The sequence below is a fragment of the Dryobates pubescens genome, chromosome 39, assembly GCF_014839835.1.
Source record: "Dryobates pubescens isolate bDryPub1 chromosome 39, bDryPub1.pri, whole genome shotgun sequence".
In the NCBI taxonomy this organism is placed as follows: Eukaryota; Metazoa; Chordata; class Aves; order Piciformes; family Picidae; genus Dryobates; species Dryobates pubescens.
The window spans coordinates 1226786-1249000 of NC_071650.1; the positions used below are offsets into that span (position 1 = coordinate 1226786).

General features: G+C 54.4%; 1 protein-coding gene across 1 annotated transcript in view; it reads left to right on the plus strand.

The window, feature by feature from the left end:
* Positions 1–20459, plus strand: part of GPCPD1 (glycerophosphocholine phosphodiesterase 1) — a 40199-nt gene extending 19740 nt beyond the window's left edge. Inside the window, exons 8-19 of the mRNA XM_054177201.1 lie at positions 960–1122; positions 1221–1353; positions 1547–1601; positions 3796–3888; positions 7181–7258; positions 8954–8993; positions 10425–10486; positions 10922–10987; positions 11972–12108; positions 13122–13257; positions 14436–14596; positions 20006–20459. Coding sequence (XP_054033176.1) covers positions 960–1122; positions 1221–1353; positions 1547–1601; positions 3796–3888; positions 7181–7258; positions 8954–8993; positions 10425–10486; positions 10922–10987; positions 11972–12108; positions 13122–13257; positions 14436–14596; positions 20006–20210 — 1329 coding nt within the window. The 3' untranslated portion in view covers positions 20211–20459. The remainder of the gene's footprint in view (positions 1–959; positions 1123–1220; positions 1354–1546; positions 1602–3795; positions 3889–7180; positions 7259–8953; positions 8994–10424; positions 10487–10921; positions 10988–11971; positions 12109–13121; positions 13258–14435; positions 14597–20005) is intronic.
* The last annotated feature ends 1756 nt before the right edge of the window (positions 20460–22215 follow it).

The window sequence follows — 22215 nt, forward strand, 5'->3', positions numbered from 1 at the left end:
CTCCAGGCTACCTCTGGGAGTTAGCCAGCTACCACAAAGGTTTCACTCTCAGGGTAGGGCTGTTGCCTGGTGTGCTGGAGCTTCTGGGCTTCTCTGCTCACTTGGGCCCTGTGATAGGCCAAGGGGCAATGGATGGAAACTGCAGCACAGGAGGTTCCACCTCAACATGAGGAGGAGCTTCTTCACTGTGAGGGTCCCAGAGGCCTGGAGCAGGCTGCCCAGAGAGGTTGTGGAGTCTCCTTCTCTGGAGCCTTTCCAGCCTTGTTTAGATGTGCTCCTGTGTGACCTGTGCAGGACACCTCTCAATTAGACCACGTTGCCTAAGGCCTCATCCAGCCTGGCCTTGAACACCCCCAGGGAGGAGCTATCCTGCTCTGCCTCAGCTTCAAACCATTCCCTCTTGGCCTGTCTCTAGACACCCTCAGGAAAAGTCCTTCTGCAGCCTCCCTGCAGGATCCCTTCAGCTATTGCAAGGCAGCTCTGAGGTCCCCCTGGAGCCTTCTCTTCTCCAGGCTGAACACCCCCAGCTCCCTCAGCCAGGTTTCAAAGACAAAGCCCCTCTGGGGCATCCCCAACCACTTTCTCCATTGTCTGTGAAAACTCTTTTGTGTTCAGGGCCAGGTGGGATGAGGCCTTGAGCCACCAAGTCTGGTTGAGAGTCATCCTTGCCCCTGGATAGGGGGGTTGGAGTAGATGATCTCTGAGGTCCCTTCCAACCTGAGCCATGCTGGGATTGGTGGCCATCAACACTTTGCTCTTCCTCACCGTGATTTACCTCACACTGCTGCACGGCACAAGGAGCATTCCTTGGAACACAGGAGACATTTCTGTTGCCTCACTGCCTGGCTAGGTCTTCCTGAGGAGCAAGGAAGAGTCTGTTTGGAGTTGCCCCCTCCATACATAACAGTAGGTGTCTTGGGTTTTATCATCTTTGCTCTTGGTGGTTGTTTGTTTTCCAGGAAGATTTAAGTGAGAAGGTAGTGCAAGGGGACGTGCTCCCGGGTCACGTCGGCTCTGCCTGCCTCCTGTCCTCCACAATTGCAGAGCTGGGCAAGAGTGCTGGGATTCTTACCCTTGCTATCATGAGCAGAAATCCAAGGAAGACAATTGGAAAAGTCAGAGGTACAGTTGCTGCAAAGAGCTGTAGCTGACTTTGCAGGGAGCCAGCCCTTGCCCGGTGACACCTGAAGCCTTGAGTGGTTTGTGTTGTTTTTTTGCAGTGGACTACATCATCATCAAGCCCATCCAAGGCTACACTTGTGACATGAAGGCTTCCTATGCTAAATACTGGAAACCAAGAACAACTCTGGATGTTGGACACAGAGGAGCAGGGAATTCTACCACAACAGCTAAGTAAGCAGCTGGGGGCAGGGGTTGTGTTTAGTTTCACTGCGGGCAGCCGAGGAAGCAGTTTTAAGAGCTCCAAGCCATAGTGATTTAGGTCAGTTCAGATGTGGGTGTTGCCTGTAGCAAGCAGACCTCTGTGTGTGTGGTGTCTGTGCAGTGCTGCAGCTAACCAAACCTTTTCTTCTGGCTGTTGTTGCAGGCTGGCTAAAGTTCAGGAGAACACTATTGCCTCTCTGAGGAACGCTGCCAGTCACGTATGTATGCACTCTGCACCTGGATGTGTCTGCCCACTTAAACCTGGCCTGCCTTGTGTGCTTAGCTTCCCTGAGTCAGTAGATGAATGGTAATTGCACTGATAGAATGGAAAAAATAGTCACTGGGGAAAAGCCCTGAGAGATAGGGGGGAGAAACAGAGCCAGAGCAGGCTCTCCTCCTCAGGTTCCTCAAATCTGCACCAGGGCAGGGAGGCTCTGCAGAGGGACTTGGAGAGGTTGGACCCATGGCTCCAACAAGGCCAAGTGCCAGGGTCTGACCTTGGGTCACAACCACCCCAAGCAGTGCTGCAGGCTTGGGGCAGTGTGGCTGGAAAGCTGCTGGCAGAAAGGGAGCTGGGGGTGCTAATGGCCAAGCAGCTGAAGAGGAGCCAGCAGTGTGCCCAGGGGGCCAAGAGAGCCAGGGGCATCCTGGCTGGGATCAGCAATGCTGTGTCCAGCAGGAGCAGGGAGGGCATTGTCCTCTGGGCCTCAGCTCTGGGCAGGCCACACCTCGAGGGCTGGCTCCAGTTTGGGGCAGCTCAATGCAAGAGAGAGGTGGAGGGGCTGGAGCCAGGGCAGAGGAGGGCAAGGAAGCTGGGAAGGGCCTGCAGGAGAAATCTGAGGAGGAGCAACTGCAGGAGCTGGGGATGGTTAGTGGGAAACAGAGGAGGCTGAGGGCAGACCTCCTGGCTCTCTCCAGCTGCCTGAAAGGAGGCTGTGGAGAGGTTGGTGCTGGTCTCTGCTCCCAGGTAATTAGGGACAGAACAAGAGGGAAGAGCCTCAAGCTGCAGCAGGGCAGGGGCAGGCTGGAGAGCAGGAAGAATTTTTCCCCATCAAGAGTGGTCAGGCACTGGGCTGAGCTGCACAGGGAGGTGGTGGAGTCCCCAAGCCTGGAGGGGTTTAAAGGTGGTTTGGCTGTGGTGCTTGGGGCTGTGGTTTAGGGGTGAGCCTTGCAGAGCAGGGTCAGGGGTTGGACTTGGTGCTCCTGAGGCTCTCTTCCAACCTGAATGTTTCTGTGATTCTCTGGAAGAAGAAACAAAAGCAAACAAACAAGCTTCCATCTGATATATTCTGGTGGTGTTCTGATATAGGGGAAAAGTCTCAACCCTGCAGAAACATAGGGCTGGAATAATTTTGGACAAATGAGTAAACTTCTGGCTCTGCTGCAGTCTGTCAGCACACTCTGAGGTGGCAAACATCTTGCTCTGTCACTGCTGAGCATCTAAGATCCATGTCCCAAAGTGAGACCTGGGAGCTGAGCTGGTAGGATAAAACTGTCCTTTGGTTCAGTGCTTGCTAGAAGGAAGAGTTGGAATCCCAAGGTGAGACTCAGGGTCACAACCTCTCAGGGTAGCCTGGTCCAGGCCTCTGGCACCCTCAGAGGGAGGAATTTTTATTTCCTGAGGTGAAATCTCCTGGGCTGTAATTGGTGTCCATTGCCCCTTGTCCTGGCACTGGGCACCACTGAAGAGAGGCCAGCCCCAGCCTCTTGCCCCTGATGCTTTATCTGTTGATCAGCATTCATGAGATCCCCTCTGGGGCTGCTCTTCTCCAGGGCTCTCAGCCTTTCCTCCTCACAAAGATGCTTTAGGCCCCTCAGCATCTTTGTAGTCTACCCTGGACTCTGCTGTCCCTCCAGAGCTGGATGCTAGATGAGGCCTCAGCAGGGCAGAGTAGAGGAGGAGGAGAACTGCCCTCAACCTGCTGGCCACACTCAGAATGCCATTGGCCTCCTTGACCACGAGGACAAGGCTTGAACTAGATGATCTTTAAGGTCCCTTCCACCCCAAACCATTCTATGATGAGTCCTCAGTGTATGGAACATCTCCCTAAGGCTCTTGGTGAGGTCCTGGGGAGGAGGGGGAGAGCACACTGCAAAGGCATCTGTGTTACTAAAAATCATCTTAATCTTTCTCAGGTCAAGTTTACAACATTTGAATGTTACTTAGAGGGCTTGCAAGAGGAAGCAAGTCCCAGGGATCAGAGGTGCATCAGGGGCATGAATGAATGGTTCTTTTTCTCTTCTAAGCCATTGCTGACTGGGACTTTGACTTGTAACAGCCAGCTGCAGTCAGCTTCTGGTTGATGTGCTGGAGCTGTGCATGCTTGGCAGCTTGTCTGCAGTTCTGCAGCCAGTGTGCATCAGTGGCTGATGGGGCCTGGGGTCTTCTTTCTGCCTTTCCCTTTGTTGCAGGGGGCAGCATACGTGGAATTCGATGTTCATCTCTCCAAGGATCACGTGCCTATTGTGTACCACGACCTCACCTGCTGCATGGCCATGAAGAAGGTAAAGAAGGCTCTCTCTGTGTTCTGTGCTGAAATGTAAGCACTCCAGAGCTAAAATGCCAAGCTGTGCCAGAAATCATTCTGGGCACTCAAGGGATGCAATGGGAATCCAAAGGCAGTATTGCTGGGTGCAGCAAGTAGAGCAGGGAAGCTGAGTGTCCTTTGCTGTTGGAGCACCAGGATGCCAGAGGCATGGTGTGGGACTCTGCAGGCCTGCAACTCCACTGCAGTTAGGAGCAAACTCTGTGGCTCTCTTAGAGTAGGAACTTCTGATTGGTTTTGGAGGGAGTCAGTATGATTCTCAGCCTGACTGATACTGAAATGTGAGCTCCCCTTGAGCAGTTAGGCACCTAGGAAAGCTCTTCAAGTGAACCCAAAGTCTGTCTTGTTTGGTATTTCAGTAGTGGCCAGTTGATGGAGAACAGGAAAGTGGAACAAAGCCAGGAGCTCCTTCCCTCAGGGAGTCTGATGAGCCACAGGGGAGGCAGGAGCTCCTTCCCTTTGGGAGTCTGAGCCACAGGGGAGGCAGGAGCTCCTTCCCTCAGGGAGTCTGATGAGACACAGGGGAGCCAGGAGCTCCTTCCCTCAGGGAGTCTGATGAGCCACAGGGGAGGCAGGAGCTCCTTCCCTCAGGGAGTCTGATGAGCCACAGGGGAGGCAGGAGCTCCTTCCCTCAGGGAGTCTGATGAGCCACAGGGGAGCCAGGAGCTCCTTCCCTCAGGGAGTCTGATGAGCCACAGGGGAGCCAGGAGCTCCTTCCCTCAGGGAGTCTGATGAGCCACAGGGGAGCCAGGAGCTCCTTCCCTTTGGGAGTCTGATGAGCCACAGGGGAGGCAGGAGCTCCTTCCCTTTGGGAGTCTGATGAGACACAGGGGAGCCAGGAGCTCCTTCCCTTTGGGAGTCTGATGAGCCACAGGGGAGGCAGGAGCTCCTTCCCTTTGGGAGTCTGATGAGCCACAGGGGAGGCAGGAGCTCCTTCCCTTTGGGAGTCTGATGAGACACAGGGGAGGCAGGAGCTCCTTCCCTTTGGGAGTCTGATGAGCCACAGGGGAGCCAGGAGCTCCTTCCCTCAGGGAGTCTGATGAGCCACAGGGGAGCCAGGAGCTCCTTCCCTCAGGGAGTCTGATGAGACACAGGGGAGCCAGGAGCTCCTTCCCTTTGGGAGTCTGATGAGCCACAGGGGAGGCAGGAGCTCCTTCCCTTTGGGAGTCTGATGAGCCACAGGGGAGGCAGGAGCTCCTTCCCTCAGGGAGCCTGATGAGCCACAGGGGAGCCAGGAGCTCCTTCCCTTTGGGAGTCTGATGAGCCACAGGGGAGCCAGGAGCTCCTTCCCTCAGGGAGTCTGATGAGCCACAGGGGAGGCAGGAGCTCCTTCCCTCAGGGAGTCTGATGAGCCACAGGGGAGCCAGGAGCTCCTTCCCTCAGGGAGTCTGATGAGCCACAGGGGAGCCAGGAGCTCCTTCCCTCAGGGAGTCTGATGAGCCACAGGGGAGGCAGGAGCTCCTTCCCTCAGGGAGTCTGATGAGCCACAGGGGAGGCAGGAGCTCCTTCCCTCAGGGAGTCTGATGAGCCACAGGGGAGCCAGGAGCTCCTTCCCTCAGGGAGTCTGATGAGCCACAGGGGAGCCAGGAGCTCCTTCCCTCAGGGAGTCTGATGAGCCACAGGGGAGGCAGGAGCTCCTTCCCTCAGGGAGTCTGATGAGCCACAGGGGAGCCAGGAGCTCCTTCCCTCAGGGAGTCTGATGAGCCACAGGGGAGCCAGGAGCTCCTTCCCTCAGGGAGTCTGATGAGCCACAGGGGAGGCAGGAGCTCCTTCCCTCAGGGAGTCTGATGAGCCACAGGGGAGGCAGGAGCTCCTTCCCTCAGGGAGCCTGATGAGCCACAGGGGAGCCAGGAGCTCCTTCCCTCAGGGAGTCTGATGAGCCACAGGGGAGCCAGGAGCTCCTTCCCTCAGGGAGTCTGATGAGCCACAGGGGAGGCAGGAGCTCCTTCCCTCAGGGAGTCTGATGAGCCACAGGGGAGGCAGGAGCTCCTTCCCTCAGGGAGTCTGATGAGCCACAGGGGAGCCAGGAGCTCCTTCCCTCAGGGAGTCTGATGAGCCACAGGGGAGCCAGGAGCTCCTTCCCTCAGGGAGTCTGATGAGCCACAGGGGAGGCAGGAGCTCCTTCCCTCAGGGAGTCTGATGAGCCACAGGGGAGCCAGGAGCTCCTTCCCTCAGGGAGTCTGATGAGCCACAGGGGAGCCAGGAGCTCCTTCCCTCAGGGAGTCTGATGAGCCACAGGGGAGGCAGGAGCTCCTTCCCTCAGGGAGTCTGATGAGCCACAGGGGAGGCAGGAGCTCCTTCCCTCAGGGAGTCTGATGAGCCACAGGGGAGCCAGGAGCTCCTTCCCTTTGGCTTGCCTTCCATTAGCTTTTGCAGGTCTTTGTTTAGCTCCTGTTTTGTTACTTCAGCATTTTGCTCTATCCTTTAACTGAGCTAAACAACAGACTTCATGCCTTGTTGGGACAGCAAGTGAGGCTGAAGAACTGCTTGGTGGAACAGAAGGCAAGGAGTTTGGACAGAGGTTCTGCAGATGAAGTTGCAGTTGGGCTCTGCTCTGCTCTAGTTTTCTTCCATGCTAGTTTTGGCAGTGCAAACAAAGGCAGTATGGCAGAGTGGACTGCAACACAAGCTCCCTTTCTTCTTGGCACTGAGTCTGTGCCATCAAACTCTCACCCATTTTGGTCCTGCAGTTTCTAAGGAGGTTGGTTTTGAGCTGTGCTGGAAATGGAACTGGGTGGAGGGAAAAGCATCTTGAGTATTGGCCTGGGGAGTGAGAAATGCCTTCCTAGTGAGGAGCAGCTTGGCAGGATGGTTTGGACAGCAAGCATTTTGGGTGTCAGGACACTTGTCTCTTAGCCTGAGATGTTGGCTGGGCTATGACAGGCTGAATTGCCTTGGTGTGGTTTGTAAGGCATTGCATTGCTGGCAACCCTCTTTTGTCCCTGGGCTGGTTGATTGATGAGGAGCTCCCAGGAGCAATGTGCTAACCTCTAATGAAGAAAGAGCTTTGAGCAAAGCCTCTAGACTTGGGGGAAGGACCAAATGCTTGTTCTATCATATTGACACATGTTGTAGGCTCCTGCCTGCCTGTGTTGCCTCCTGAGAGCTGATCCTCTTGCTTGGCTTCTCATAGCACTTGTATCTTAATCAGCAGCAAAGAAAAAGCTGCCTTTAATGTCCCCAGTTGAAAAGCAGAGAGGCTCTTGTTGCTGCTTTCAGGGATGCTTAACTTGTGTTCTTTCCCTTCAAAGAAACTGGACACAGAACCTTTGGAACTGTTTGAGATTGCAGTCAAAGAACTCACATTTGATCAGCTGCAGCTGCTGAAGGTAGTGTGACTTTGGCCAGTTTGATCTCCTGTGTGGGCAACTTCAAGCCATGGATGGAAGCTTTAAATGATGCATTTCTTTTTGCAGCAACTGTTGCTAGTGGGAGAGAGCACAAGGGCTGAAAACTGTGCCAGGAGAACAAGTAACTAAATCCAAGAGCAGTGCCTTTGCACCATCATTGCAACTTGGCTGGATTCTGTTGCTTGTCTCCTCCAAAAGCTGCTCTGCAAACTTGTGCAGCTCCACATCATTGTGCTGACAACACTGATGGGGGCCATTGGCAGTGGTGCTGAGGCCATGCTGTCAAGTCTTTGGAGCAGAAATCTCTGTCACAGTCTGCCTAATGTTCAGCTCTTTCCCCCTTAGCAAGGGAGATCAATATGATGGTTCATGGAACTGTTTTGGTTGGGAAAGCTCTCTCAGCCCAACCAGTCTCTAGCTCTACCAAGGCTGGGGCTAAACCATGGCCCTCAGCACCACAGCTCTGCCTCTTTCAAACACAGTAGGTGTGGATCTGCACTTTGGGGGTGCATTTGCTGTTAGAGCAGTGTGCTGTTTTGAGTGAGGCCAGGGGAGGCCCACAAAGATGAGCCAAGGGCTGGGACAGGCTGAGGGAGCTGGGGGTGTGCAGCCTGGAGAGGAGAAGGCTCCAGGGGCACCTCAGAGCTGCCTTGCAATAGCTGAAGGGATCCTGCAGGGAGGCTGCAGAGGGACTTTTGCTGAGGGTGTCTAGAGAGAGGCCAAGGGGGAATGGTTTGAAGCTGAGGCAGAGCAGGGTCAGACTGGAGCTGAGGGAGAAGTTCTTCAGCATGAGGGTGCTGAGACTCTGGCACAGGCTGCCCAGGGAGGCTGTGGCTGCCTCCTGCCTGGGGGTGTTGAAGGCCAGGTTGGATGAGGCCTTGAGCAGCCTGAGCTAGTGGGAGGTTCTGTTCTCTGTGATTCTATGAGGTGTCCCTGCCTGTGGCAGGGGGTTTGGAGTAGGTGAGCTCTGAAGTCCCTTCCAAACTGAGCCATCCCAGGATGCTGTGTGGAGGTGTAGAAGGGTCCATGCTTCAGTGGCAAGGACTGGTCAGGCTGGCTAGCACTAATTGGTTTGGTTTATTTAATTGGGTCTTGCTGTCTTCCACACAGAATTGCCCTGCTTGCAGAAACAGGAGAGTCAGGGAGTGAGACTGGGCCCCTGGAGAGCCAGGTAGATACCTGCCCTCAGTCAAGGAAGCTCCTGGCTGGCCCAAGAACTCCATTTTAACTCTAAAATTACTTGCTCTGCCCTTTTTTTTTGTGTGGAGCATTTGAGTGGCAGGAGGGAGTTGTCCCAGTGCCTGACCCCATCCTGTCTCAGGATAAAAGCCCTTTGGCTGTGCTTGGTTGGGAACAGTGAGTCTGACACCTGCCAGAGGAGGGTTGGATGATCAGACTTCTCCTTCCTGTGGAGTTCTGTTGTGGATGTTGCTGCCCTCTAAGGTGTTTCCTGAGCTTTCAGTAAGAAATGTTTCCTTTGGGCTCTTTGCATTTGCAAGCTGGAAAGAGAGAGAGTGATGTGTGCTGGGACTTCCTCTGGGCCCCATGACTGCAGCTGTGAACCTCTCTGAGAGAGCTTAAAAATGCTTCCTGAGGCAAATCAGTTAATGCTGTGGCTGCAGGAAGGTCTCTGTGGGTGAAGTATTTGTTAATGTGACTCTCTTTTTGTTTCAGCTGGCTCATGTGACTGCCCTGAAAGTGAAGGATCACAATGGTAGGTACCTGTTTGCCACAGCCTGCAGGCTGACTGATGGATTGTCCTCTCAGGAGGGACAGTCTGGGGCTGCAGGCTCTTGTTCCAGTCATGGCTGGCTTCACTGGGAACATTTCCAGGTGCTCATGGAATTCCTTTCCATGCTGTAGAGTTTCTGCTCTTTGCTGGGGAGTAAAGACCTGGAGGAGAGTGACTTCCTTGGGAAGAGGGGCAGGAGGGGGAAGTAAAGACCTGGAGGAGAGTGACTTCCTTGGGAAGAGGGGCAGGAGGAGGAAGGTGAGGGCAGGAGGAGGAAGTAAAGACCTGGAGGAGAGTGACTTCCTTGGGAAGAGGGGCAGGAGGGGGAAGTAAAGACCTGGAGGAGAGTGACTTCCTTGGGAAGAGGGGCAGGAGGAGGAAGTAAAGACCTGGAGGAGAGTGACTTCCTTGGGAAGAGGGGCAGGAGGGGGAAGTAAAGACCTAGAGGAGAGTGACTTCCTTGGGAAGAGGGGCAGGAGGGAGAAAAGGTGGGGGCAGGAGGAGGAAGTAAAGACCTGGAGGAGAGTGACTTCCTTGGGAAGAGGGGCAGGAGGAGGAAGTAAAGACCTGGAGGAGAGTGACTTCCTTGGGAAAGAGGGGCAGGAGGGGGAAGTAAAGACTTGGAGGAGAGTGACTTCCTTGGGAAGAGGGACAGGAAGGGGGAAAGGTGGGGGCAGGAGGAGGAAGTAAAGACCTGGAAGAGAGTGACTTCCTTGGGAAGAGGGGCAGGAGGAGGAAGGTGAGGGCAGGAGGAGGAAGTAAAGACCTGGAGGAGAGTGACTTCCTTGGGAAAGAGAGGCAGGAGGAGGCAGGAAGGGCAGAAGGGGGCAAGGTGGAGGCAGGAGGGGCAGAAGTGGGGAAGGTGGGGGCAGGAGGGGCAGGAGGGGGGCAGGAGGTGGATGCTTAGATAAACCCATTCCTCAGGATGTTCACAGCAGTTTCCACTGATGTTTCTGCTTTGTACTTGAAATATGTTTTGGTTTATGGCAGCTCCTTGGAGCTGTGACCAACAGCTTAGGGAGCTGCTGTGGGCTGGCTTACTGCTGCCCTAAACTTCTGGCCTTAAGTTGTCCCCTTGAAAGGACCAGGAAAGTGGCTCAGCCATCCTACCTTGTCAGAGAAGAGATGAATAAGCCTTGGCAGGCAGGGCTGCTGCCACTGGCTGGGATTTCATGGCTGAGCTGATGAGGTGTGGGAGAAGCTGTTGCTGAGGAGTAGCCTGGCAAAGCTTTCCAGAAACTGCCATCAGCAGAGCAGGAGGATGTCAGTGGTAGAGGGAAGGCTGAGATGATCCAAACACAAACCACCTCCTGTTCCTTCAAGGCTGGGAGATGCTGAGCCAGTCTTTCTGTGCTTGCTGGGATTAGCAGTGCTGCTGTTGCTGTGGGTTCAGCATTTTGTCTTTCTTTTCAGCATCTTTCAAAGAGGAAGAAAACTCTGCTTTTGAGACCCAGCCATTTCCTTCTCTGCAAAGGGTAAGCAGTGAAGGTGGAGCAGGAGAAGTGCTGGAAGATGAAGACATGGCTGGGGGTCAGGAGGGAGGGGACAGGCTCTGCTCACTTGCTCCCTCTGATAGGACAAGGAGCAATGGATGCAAGCTGCAGCACAGGAGCTTCCACCTCAACAACTTCTTTGCTGTAAGGGTCCCAGAGGCCTGGAGCAGGCTGCCCAGAGAGGCTGTGGAGTCTCCTTCTCTGGAGACTTTCAAGGCCTGTCTGGATGTGCTCCTATGTGACCTGTGCTGGATTCTGTGGTCCTGCTCTGGCAGGGGGGTTGGAGTGTTAAAACCTGAGGTGTTTCAGCCTGCTGCTTCCCCCTTCTCTTCCTCAGTTTTGCCCCAGGAGTGTGCCCCTCAGTGCTCAGTTGTCCTTCTCTGGGGAGGTCTCCTCATAGTGTGTTTGTGTTTGCAGGTGCTGGAGTCTGTTTCTGAGGACGTTGGGTTCAACATAGAGATCAAGTGGATCTGCCAACAAAGGGTAGGCAAATGTCCAGTGTGATTTGCTTGCACCTGGCCCTTGTGCTGCCTGGAACTTGTCCCTTGAGGTGGCAGTTTGACCTGCAAAGAGTGGCACTGTCTGGGGGGTTGGTGGTGTGACTCCTGGTTTATCACATACCCTGCTGTCTTTAAAGCTGGGAGCAGTACCAGCACTGCTCCAGCAACTGAGCAACACTCTAAAAACAACAGCAGGTCTCTAGAGGATTGAGAAGTAGCCCTGTGGAGAAGGGCCTGGGAGTGCTGGGGGGCAGCAAGTTCTGCAGGGGACAGCAATGTGCCCTGGGGGCCAAGAAGGCCAAGGGCTCCTGGGGGGCATTCAGAGGAGTGTGGCCAGCAGAGCCAGGGAGGGTCTCCTCCCCCTCTGCTCTGCCCTGCTGAGACCTCAGCTGGAATCTTGCATCCAGTTCTGGGCTCCCCAGTTCAGGAGGGACAGGGATCTGCTGGAGAGAGTCCAAGGGAGGGCTGCAAGGCTGCTGAAGGGCCTGGAGCACTGCCTGGTGAGGAGAGGCTGAGAGCCCTGGGGGTGCTTAGTCTGGAGAGGAGACTGAGAGGGATCTGATCAATGTCTATCAATAGCTGAGGGCTGGGGGTCAGGAAGGAAGGGACAGGGACAGGCTCTGCTCACTGCACCCTGTGATAGGCCAAGGGGCAATGGATGGAAACTGCAGCACAGGAGGCTCCACCTCAACATGAGGAGGAACTTCTTCCCTGTGAGGGTCCCAGAGCCCTGGAGCAGGCTGCCCAGAGAGGTTGTGGAGTCTCCTTCTCTGGAGCCTTTCCAGCCCTGTCTGGCTGTGTTCCTGTGTGACCTGTGCTGGATTCCATGGTCCTGCTCTGGCAGGGGGCTTGGACTGGAGGATCTCCAGAGCTCCCTTCCAACCCATCCTCTGGGCTGTAATCCTGTGAGAGAGGATCTTAGCAAGTGTTGATTTGAGTGGCTGAAACTTGCCCTTTCTCCTTCTAGGATGGACAGTGGGATGGCAACCTGTCAACTTACTTTGACATGAACCTCTTCCTGGATATCATCCTCAAAACTGTCTTGATGAATGCTGGGAGAAGAAGAATTGTGTTCTCCTCTTTTAATGCAGACATCTGCACAATGTAGGTGAAGAGGGAGAGGAAGAATTGCTGCTGTTCCCTTTGCCTTTGGGGAAAACTTGCTTTGGGCATAACAGCAGCCAGCAGGAAACAAATCCCAGCTCCTTGGGTTAGGCCTAAACTGTGAGTGCTCCCTTAGCTGGGGGTTAGGACAAGAGCTTTTTGCCAGCTGAGAAGTGCCCAAAAGAAAGGAGAAGGGAGACACAGGAAGGAGTTTTGTGAAGTGCCTTCCTGAATGCTTCACCTCTTCAGGCAGTGAAAAAGGCCAAGGCTCCTCTGGGGCCACAAAGGCTTTTTCAGTCATACTTCAGGGGTCTGCAAACCTGACTGAGGAAACAAACCTGCTGCTTTTGGGGGCCAGTTGGAGCCCCAGCCTGCTGCTTTTCTGGGGCAGTTTGATCACTCCCTGACCACCTTTTGAAGTGGGCAGAAAATGAAACCGTTGTGGATTCCTTGTGTGTGGCTGGGGGGCTGTGGGTTAGAGGGTGGGGGTTGTTTTGCTTGCTTGTACTGATAAAAGGGTAAAGAGGGAAGTTGGGGAAGGGAGCTGAGCCCACAACTCTGCTTCCATCTGCTGGAGAGCAGCCCTGTGGAGCAGCCCTGGGAGTGCTGGGGGGCAGCAAGTTCTGCAGGGGACAGCAATGTGCCCTGGGGGCCAAGAAGGCCAATGGGATCCTGGGGGGCATTCAGAGGAGTGTGGCCAGCAGAGCCAGGGAGGTTCTCCTCCCCCTCTGCTCTGCCCTGCTGAGACCTCAGCTGGAGCATTGCATCCAGCTCTGGGCTCCCCAGCTCAGGAGGGACAGGGATCTGCTGGGGAGAGTCCAAGGGAGGGCTGCAAGGCTGCTGAAGGGCCTGGAGCACTGCCTGGGGAGGAGAGGCTGAGAGCCCTGGGGGTGTTCAGTCTGGAGAGGAGAAGGCTGAGAGCAGTGTCTCAGCACCCTCATGGGCAAGAACTTCATAAACTCTCCTGCCCTGGAGCAAATTTGCTGCTTCTGAACTTCCTTTCTCCCCCCCAGGATCCGGCACAAGCAGAACAAGTACCCTGTGCTGTTCCTCACCCAAGGGGAGTCCAAGCTCTACCCAGAGCTGATGGATCTTCGCTCTCGGACCACCCCCATTGCCATCACCTTTGCTCAGTTTGAGAACCTGCTGGTAAGCTGACAGACACCTGCCCCTCTCTGCAGCAAAAGGCAGCTGGATGTTACCAAAGCTTAACCTCTTTGGCACTCACAGGATTGTCAGGGCTGGAAGGGACCTCAAGGAGCAGCCAGCTCCAAGCCCCCTGCCATGGGCAGGGACACCTCACACTGCAGCAGGTTGCTCACAGCCACAGCCAGCCTGGCCTGAAACACCTCCAGGCAGGAGGCTTCCACCACCTCCCTGGGCAGCCTGTGCCAGGCTCTCACCACCCTCAGGGGCAAGAACTTCTTCCTGACATCCAATCTGAATCTTCCCCACTTCTGGTTCTGCTCCATTCCCCCCAGTCCTATCACTCCCTGACACCCTCAAAAGTCCCTCCCCAGCTTGCTTGGAGCCCTCTGCAGATCCTGCAAGGCCACAAGGAGGTCTCCTGGGAGCCTTCTCTCCAGACTGAACAACCCCAACTCTCTCAGGCTGTCTCCAGAGCAGAGCAGCTCCAGCCCTCTGCTCACCCTCCTGGCCCTTCTCTGGACCCCTTCCAGCACCTCCAGACCCTTCCTGGCAGAGAGGCTCCAGAGCTGGCCCCAGAGCTGCAGCTGTGGTCTCAGCAGAGTGGAGCAGAGGGGCAGAATCCCCTCCCTGGCCCTGCTGGCCACACTTCTCTTGCTGCAGCCCAGGCTCTGCTTGGCTCTCTGGGCTGCAAGTGCTCCCTGCTGGCTCCTGCTGAGCTTCTCCTCCTCCAGCACCCCCAAGGCCTTTTCTTCAGGGCTGCTCTCAAGCCAGTCCCTGCCCAGCCTGTATCAGTGCCTGGCATTGCCCTGACCCAGCTGCAGGACCTTGTGTTTGGCCTTGTTGAACCTCAGGAGGTTGTCATGGGCCCAGCTCTGCAGCCTGCCCAGGTCCCTCTGGCTGGATCCCTTCCCTCCAGCCTGTCAGCAGCACCCTGGAGGGAAGGGAAGCCCTCCAGAGGCCACTCCAGTCAGAAGCTCATCAAACAACTGCTGCTAACCTCTGTTCCAGTTTGTTTCAAGTGGCCATTAGTGCTGGGGGGGGGGTGGGGGAAGTAACCTTTTGAATGGCAGCAGTTTTTGTAGCATCCTGGATGAAGCTGGAAGCAGCTGATAGGTGCAGGTGGTCTGAGGACTGTGTTTCAGCACCAGGGGTTTTCATGGAAGCCTTCTGCCTTGCAGGGGATCAATGTGCACTCTGAAGACCTGCTGAGGAATCCATCCTTCATCAAAAGGGCCAAATCTAAAGGCCTGGTGATTTTCTCCTGGGGAGATGATGCCAATGACCCAGACAACAGGAAGAAGCTGAGAGAGTATGGTGTTCATGGGCTAATATATGACAGGTACTGAGTTGGTTTTAAGCAGCTGTGATAATGCTGAAGCTGAGATGCCCCTTGTGTCCTGACCCTGGTGAAATCTCACCTTGCTGCCCAGCTGACTGGCTGCAAAATAGCTCTTGAAATGCAGGAAGGCCATAAAGCCAGTTCAAGAGCAAGACTGAGACTAACTGCAGGTCTTTCAGCAGTACAGAGGAGGCAAAACAGCTTCTGTTTCTCCTGGAGGTAGTGTTGCTAACGTCCTGTTGGTTCCACAGCTTTGCATTTGCCATCCTCCCTTTCAAAAGGAGCTTGGAGAGGCTTCCAGGGTAAACTGCTGAAGGAGTTCCTTCAGAAAGCAGTTGCTCAACCCACACAGTTCCAGTAGACATCCAAGTGCTGGGCTGAACCTTTGAACCAAAGTGTTGGGTTTTTTCCCCCTTCCTTGGAAACCCCAAGTGTTTTAGCTCCCTTAGTGCAGAAGGAGGAGGGAGGGGAGTCTGTCCCTCTGCTCTGACCCCACCTGCAGCACTGCCTCCAGTTCTGCTGCCTCCAGCATAAGAAGGATCTGGAGCTGCTGGAGAGAGGGTCCAGAGAAGGCTGTGAAGATGCTCAGAGGGCTGGAGAACCTCCCCTGTAGGGACAGGCTGAGAGAGAGCTGGGGCTGTTCAGCCTGGAGAAGAGAAGGCTCCAGGGAGAGCTCAGAGCAGCCTTCAGTACCTGAAGGGCTCCAGGAGAGCTGGGGAGGGACTTTTGACAAGGGCTGGGAGTGACAGGAGGAGGGGGAATGGATTGAAGCTTGAGGAGGGCAGATTGAGACTGGAGATGAGGAAGAAATTCTTGGCAGTGAGGGTGGGGAGACTCTGGCACAGGCTGCCCAGGGAGGCTGTGGCTGCCTCCTCCCTGGGGGTGTTCCAGGCCAGGCTGGATGAGGCCTTGAGCAAGCTGGGCTGGTAGGAGGTGTCCCTGCCCATGGCAGGGGGTTGGGACTGGATGATCTTGAAGGTCCCTCCCAACCCATTCTGAGACTCTTTGGAAAGGTGTGAAATGAAGCATGAGGAGATGCTGGTGGGTTTGGGAAGCTGCATTCAGCTAAACTTCCTGGTGGGACTCCCAAGGATCTGTAATTGAGCAGCACTGAGGTAACTGAAGTGTCACACTGGAGAAGACTTTGGAAGTGTCAGCCTCGGCCAGGGCTTTGCTTTGTGTTGTGTGACCTGAGGGGAAGAGCAAAGGGACAGACCTGAACCATTGGCCAGGCTCTGCTTTGTCATGTGAGAGCTGAGAGTCAGTCAAATCTGTTTGCTCTGTGGTGGACTCGCTGCAGCCACCCTGCCAGGTGTGGCCAAGATGGGAAGTCAGTGCAGGAGCTGCAGTGAGCTTCAGGCTGCTTGGGGGCTTCCCTGAGTGATGTCAGAGGTTCTGGGCTGGCTGGGGGGAGCTGATTGCTATAAACTCTTCTTCTTCTTTTGTGTTTGTGTTTTCTTTCTTCCCTCCCTCCCCCCAAAACTTTAATCATCCCCTGTAGAATTGGGCAAAACATGGTAGCTGATGGTGAAGATGGCAGAAAAACTGTGTCCTGAATACCAAAAGGTGCTGATCCCAAGTGTTGGGGGCAAACCCCCTCAGGTAGGGGGTGTGACTTGGCTGTGCATGGAGGAGCTGCAAGACTCAGCACTAATGGCAGTGCTTTGGGAAGGGGATCTCAGTGGGGCAGGAGGAGGAGGAGGTTTGCTTGCTTTCCCTGTTTGGGCCTTGCTCCTGCACTTGGGCTGCAGATGATTAGACAAAGCCATGGTCACCAAACCCAGTGGGCACCCCAGTGCAGTTGCCAGGATGATGCTTGGCTTTCTTCACAGCATCTAAAGGAGCCAAGCTGCTTGTGGTGAAAAAGGGGCAGCCTGCAGCAAAAAAATGTGCCTCCAGCCTTCTGTTTGAGCCCCCAGCCAAAACTCAGCCACTCAGGCCATTAAATGCATGGCTGGGCCTCTGCTCTTCCCACAGAACATCACTGCTGGTGCTCCAAGGGCCTTGTTAGATGGAGGGATAGGTGAGATGACAAACTGCAGTCTGTTGCAGTGAGACTCTCTGGATTGGTTAAAAACCAAAACCCAGGGATTTTGTAGTGGGGTTGATATAGCTGGTGTGGGTTTGGGGTGATTTAGCTGATACTATTCTCCTGGACAAGCTTGTAGCCAGCTGAGGAAGAGGCACACTCCCTTGAACCTTTTCACACCAGTTGGCTCTCTGTTGAACACTCAGTGGAGGAGGGATGTGTGTGTGGGGGTGTGCTACCTTAGCATAGCACAGCCAGCAGGGCCAGGGAGGGGATTCTGCCCCTCTGCTCCACTCTGCTGAGACCACACCTGGAGCTCTGTCCAGCTCTGGAGCCTCTCTTCAGGAAGGATCTGGAGGTGCTGGAAGGGGTCCAGAGAAGGAGCACAGGGATGAGCAGAGGGCTGGAGCTGCTCTGTCATGGAGACAGCCTGAGAGAGTTGGGGTTGTGCAGTCTGGAGAGGAGAAGGCTCCCAGGAGACCTTCTTGTGGCCTTGCAGGATCTGCAGGGGGCTCCAAGAAAGCTGGGGAGGGACTTTTGAGGGTGTCAGGGAGTGATAGGGCTGGGGGGAATGGAGCAAAAGTAGAAGTGGGGAGGTTCAGATTGGATATCAGGAAGAAGTTCTTGCCCATGAGGGTGGTGAGAGCCTGGCACAGGCTGCCCAGGGAGGTGGTGGAAGCCTCCTGCCTGGAGGTGTTTCAGGCCAGGCTGGCTGTGGCTGTGAGCAACCTGCTGCAGTGTGAGGTGTCCCTGCCCATGGCAGCAGGAGGGTTGGAGCTGGCTGCTCCTTGAGGTCCCTTCCAGCCCTGGCAGTTCCATGACTCTATTCTTTCCTTTTTTAAATGAACTTGACATGCTCTGGGTTCTGTTTGCTGAATATCACACTCAGCTGCATGCAAATGTTGTGTCAGGAAGCCTCAAACATGGATGCTGAAAGCTTTTCTGCAGTGTTTGCTCTCTCAAGGCCTTGGTTTCTTAGGGCTGCATGTTGCATTTGCAGGCTGCCAGGCAAAAGCTTTGTGCTCTCTTGGTGTCTTTCTGAAGCTGACACCAGTTTAGCTGGCAAAGAGAGGCAGAAGCCCTCAAAACACTCTGCAGAGCTAGATGGCTGTCTCAGTCTGCACCATGTTCTTTGCATGACCCTGAATGTGCCTCAAGTATCAGCATGGACTCCCTGGAGGAAGCTAACTGCTCTCTGTTGCTTTGTTCATCTACTCAGTGACTGACTTAAGGGCAGCCATGGCAGGTGAAGTCTCCTGGTTTGTGAGTTGTAAACTCAGATTTACCTTGAAAGGGAAGCAAACAAACAGCAGCAAAACCAAGGCCAAGTTGCCATCAGAAGCTTCAGAAATCAGATTGTTTTTCCACGTGGAAACAGGGTTTTGGTGCTGCTGACCAAGGGGCTCTGCTCACTTGCTCCCTGTGGTAGGACAAGGAGCAATGGATGGAAGCTGCAGCACAGGAGGTTCCACCTCAGCACAAGGGGGAACTTCTTTGCTGTAAAGGTCCCAGAGCCCTGGAGCAGGCTGCCCAGAGAGGCTGTGGAGTCTCCTTCTCTGGAGATGTTCAAGGCCCATCTGGATGTGTTGCTGTGTGACCTGAGCTATGGCCCTGCTCTGGCAGGGGGCTCGGACTGGATGATCTCTTTGGGTCCCTTCCAACCCCTGGCATCCTGTGACCTCATTTTTGGCCTAAGCAACAGCAAAGCAAGGCAGCTGTAACAGGCTTGCTGCTGGGTGTCCAGAGGTGGCAGAGCCAAAGACATCAGAACCCTGGGGTGTCCTGCAGAGCTTTGTGTAGGGAGTGCTAATTGAAGCAAGTCCTGTTCAAAGGGCTTCTGCAGGGCTTGCTTGAGTAAGAGGAAGTCAACTGGAGGAACCTCAGGGTGTAGTTGTAAACAACTGTCCTGCTGAAGAAAGAAGGCTCAGGAGGTGAGAGTTGAACCTTTCTGTTGATGCTGGAAATAATTCACCAGAGAGGTGCTGCAGCTGTGCTCTGCCTTGGCCAACCTCTGCTGTGGTGGACCCAAATGGAAAGTGGGGCAAGGGATGCTGAGGTGCAAGGGGTAGCTGGGCTTCAGGTCGCCTTTCTGGTTAGAAGGAGCAGAATCTCCATGCTGGAGGGGGCTGGTTGCAGTGGGCAGATTGTACCCACCTACTGGAAGGAAGGAAGGTTGGGTGGCAGTTTCAGGCTATGCCTTTGAAATGCAGCTGTTTGGCTTTGCAGGCAGCTCAGCTCCTGTTAGGCAGCTTGGGGTCTCTGTTAGAGCTGTTTTGGGGTTACTGGTGCTGTGCAAGTCATGTCACTGCTGGGCCTGCTCTGTGTGTCCCAGACAACTGCACAGTGCCTGTCCTCCCTTCTGGGAGATTCCTGAGAGCAGCTGTCCTTGACCTTACTGCAGGGAACTTTCCCCATGTCTGCATTTCCTGCCAAAGTGTTTCCTCAGCTGAATCCTGGCCACTGCTTCTCTCTGACCTGCAGTTTCTTTGTGGTGCCTTGGGCTTGCCAGCAGCTCCCAAATTGTCCTGCCAGAGTGAAAATGTGCCTGGCACTCCCTCACCTAGCACTCCACTGTTCTGCTTGTGACATGGTGTTCCTTTTGGGTGTGTGCCTCGAAGTGATGGTAAGAAAGGATGATGCAATAGAGCCAAACCTCTTCCTCAAAGCAAAGTATCACTACTGATAAGAGGCTGAGGCAGCAGCCATGCTCCTTTCTTTCATTCAAAGGAGATGAACCTGGACACCTGCAGTACCTGAACCCTCTGGATGCCCAACAGCTCCAACTGAGGGCTACTGGATTGCAGGATTCAAGTTTGGGATCTGAATGACATAGTGGTGCTAGAGGTGCTGGGAGATCAGAGTGTGTCCTTGCCACAGTGAGTGCTGGGGCACAGCTAGGTTACAGGAGCAGGAATGCTTTTCAGAGGCTCACACAATGGCTTGGAGAAAGCCCTTTGAGATCATCCAGCCCAACCCTCCTCTAACTCCTGGAGCAGAGCACTCTATGGAACACACAGCAAGCCGGAAAGAGATCTGCTTGTTGGGGTGGTGGAGGGGTTCCAGAGCCACACAGCTGGGGTGCTGAGGGCCATGGCTTAGCCCCAGCCTTGGCAGAGTTAGAGACTGGTTGGACTGGGTGCCCTTGGAGGGCTTTTCCACCCCCAAGCCCTTCAGCCATTCTCCAAGCAGCTAAAGTTAGGCTTCTAGAACGCTCTGGGTTTATAGACCTCTGGGAATTAATTGTTTTCCAGTAGGGGGGGAAAAAAAAACCCCAATACATCAACCAGCTGCTTCATCTACTCTCCATCTCTGACCTGTCAAGCTGTACTGACCAGGCTGGGGGTTTTTTTCCTCCTCCTCTCTTCTTTTTTTCCATCCAGGATATATGACTCAAATCCTGAGCAACCAAATATATTCCAGGTGGAGCAGCTGGAACGCCTCAAGAACGAACTGCCAGAGCTGAAAAGCTGTGTGTGCCCCACAGTTAGCCACTTCAAATCCATATCTCCATGTAAATGTCATCACAGCTGCCTGGAGGAGAAAGCTGTGGACAACTTGAAGAGTGTTCAGATGCAGGAGGACTGATTCTAGGCAGAGTGCTGGGCTGTAGCACCGCTGGAACAGGTTGGTTGGTTGGAAGTCCCCACATAGCAATAACTCCGTTCCTGCTTCCTGACAGTACCTCTGGAACTCTCCACCAGTGGTCAAACACTCAGACCCTTCGAGTTGCTGTTGCAGTTGACACACACTCAGTTGTACCTCTTCCCTATCCTCCAGTCTCAAATCCTGACCAAGAGGAATGTGAAGTGTGAACACCAAGAGGTGTTTTGGGCTTCTTTTTTTTGGGGGGGGGTGTAAATGAAAAGGTGGTAAGCAGCCTGAGGAGCGGAAGCTCAGAAGTTGTAGGGGAACTGCAATGAGCTGATGCTGCATATGCTGGGGGGCAAAAAACAACCCCAACAAATTGGTTTGAGTCGATGCTTTGTTTTACTTCACTGCTGCAGCTTGTCAGCCTGTCTCTGATGACAAGAGGAACGGGACTGGTCGTAAGCTAGGGAGAAGGAGCTCTGGCCGGAGTGATTTGGTACCTCATCCATACCTCTTTGCACTGATCAATCCAGCTGCACAAACCTTTGTGCCACTTCAAAGTCTACTTAGAAGTAAACTGCAATGCACATTAACTCTTTTTTTTTTCCTCCCCCTCCTTCCCCCCCCCCCCCCTGGATTGGACACTTGGGCTGCTGCCATTGTTCTCTGGTTTGCCAATCATCCATTGGTACAGCGTCTGTGGCGTGTGGCAGTCGGGGGCCGAGCTCAAAGCCCCTCTGCTCTCGGCCATCTCCCACAGGCCTGCTAAGACTTCAGCCACCTCTCAGACCTTTTGAACAGGACTGCAGAAACACCTTCAGTGTTTGAGAGCCTTCCTTTTTCTCCATTTCTCTTGTTTTGTTTTGCACAGTAAACCTTAACCTGTGAGATGCACAAAGTACACCATGCATGCTTGAGCTCCTGAGCATGAAGCGTAGGTGTCTGCCGAGGCCCTTGCATCCCTGCGGTGCTAGCTCTGTCTGAAGGGTGCAAGGACTTCCCTCAAGGATTTATCATCTTTGCCTAAAGCCACAAGCCTGTGACTCACCAACCTTTGCAGGCTTGTCCCACATCATAACCAGCTCCTGGGCTTTTGTATCCTCTGAGATCTGGGTTCTTTTTGCTGGTGTTTTGGTTTGTTTCCTCCCTCGGAGCAAGAGTCACAGCTGTACTGAACTCAGATACTCTGTGTTCTGTTGGCTGGCATCTGTCCTCTGTAATTTATTACCAACTCCTACTTCAGAGTTGTTAGTAGCTAGGTTGCATGTCTTTCCTCCTCCTGAAGCTGCAGGTCCTGCCAACACAACAGCTGTAACTTCCCCCTGCAGTGCTCATGTCTCATAAGAATGGGAAATATTTATTACTGCTGTTCCCCCCTCCTCACCCCCCCTTTTGTTCCTGTTCTCCTGTAAATTTGACAATGAAACCAGTAGCCTGTACTCTACTCCTCCTATGCAGCCCTTGCTACCCAGAACTGATTGTACAAAGAGCAAAGCCTTGGCAGGGAGGTGCTCCAGCCTGCACTGCTGAGCCCCTGCCCCCCAACAGCTTCTTTCCACTTGCCTCCTGCCTCTTAGGATTCCAAGTCCAGTCCTTCTGCACCAACAGCACAGTACTGAGTAGGCATCTGGGAGCTGTCTTTTAAATACAAAAAATAAAACCAAAATGACCCCAAAAGGGGGTGGCAGCCTGTCAGCTGTGTTCTCTGTGGGGAGGGAGCAGGGCACCTGCTGCCTGGCACCTGGAATCTGTGGCTGTGAGTGGGCGCAGCAAGCGCAGATTGCTTCCCCCGTGATGAAGCCCTGGGGGTGGCTCTCGCTGTATGCCCCTGGTGGGGGCTCTCCTGGCTTGGACAGCACCTCCTGCAGTTAGGTGTGCTGGGCAGCAGCCACAGAGGTGTGGGAGGGGGCAGCTGTTGGGGGTGAAGCTGTGCTGTCCCAAGCACCTGCCCAGGCTGCTCCCAGGGGGATGGTGAGGAGGGCACGGGCGCTGGTGCATGCTG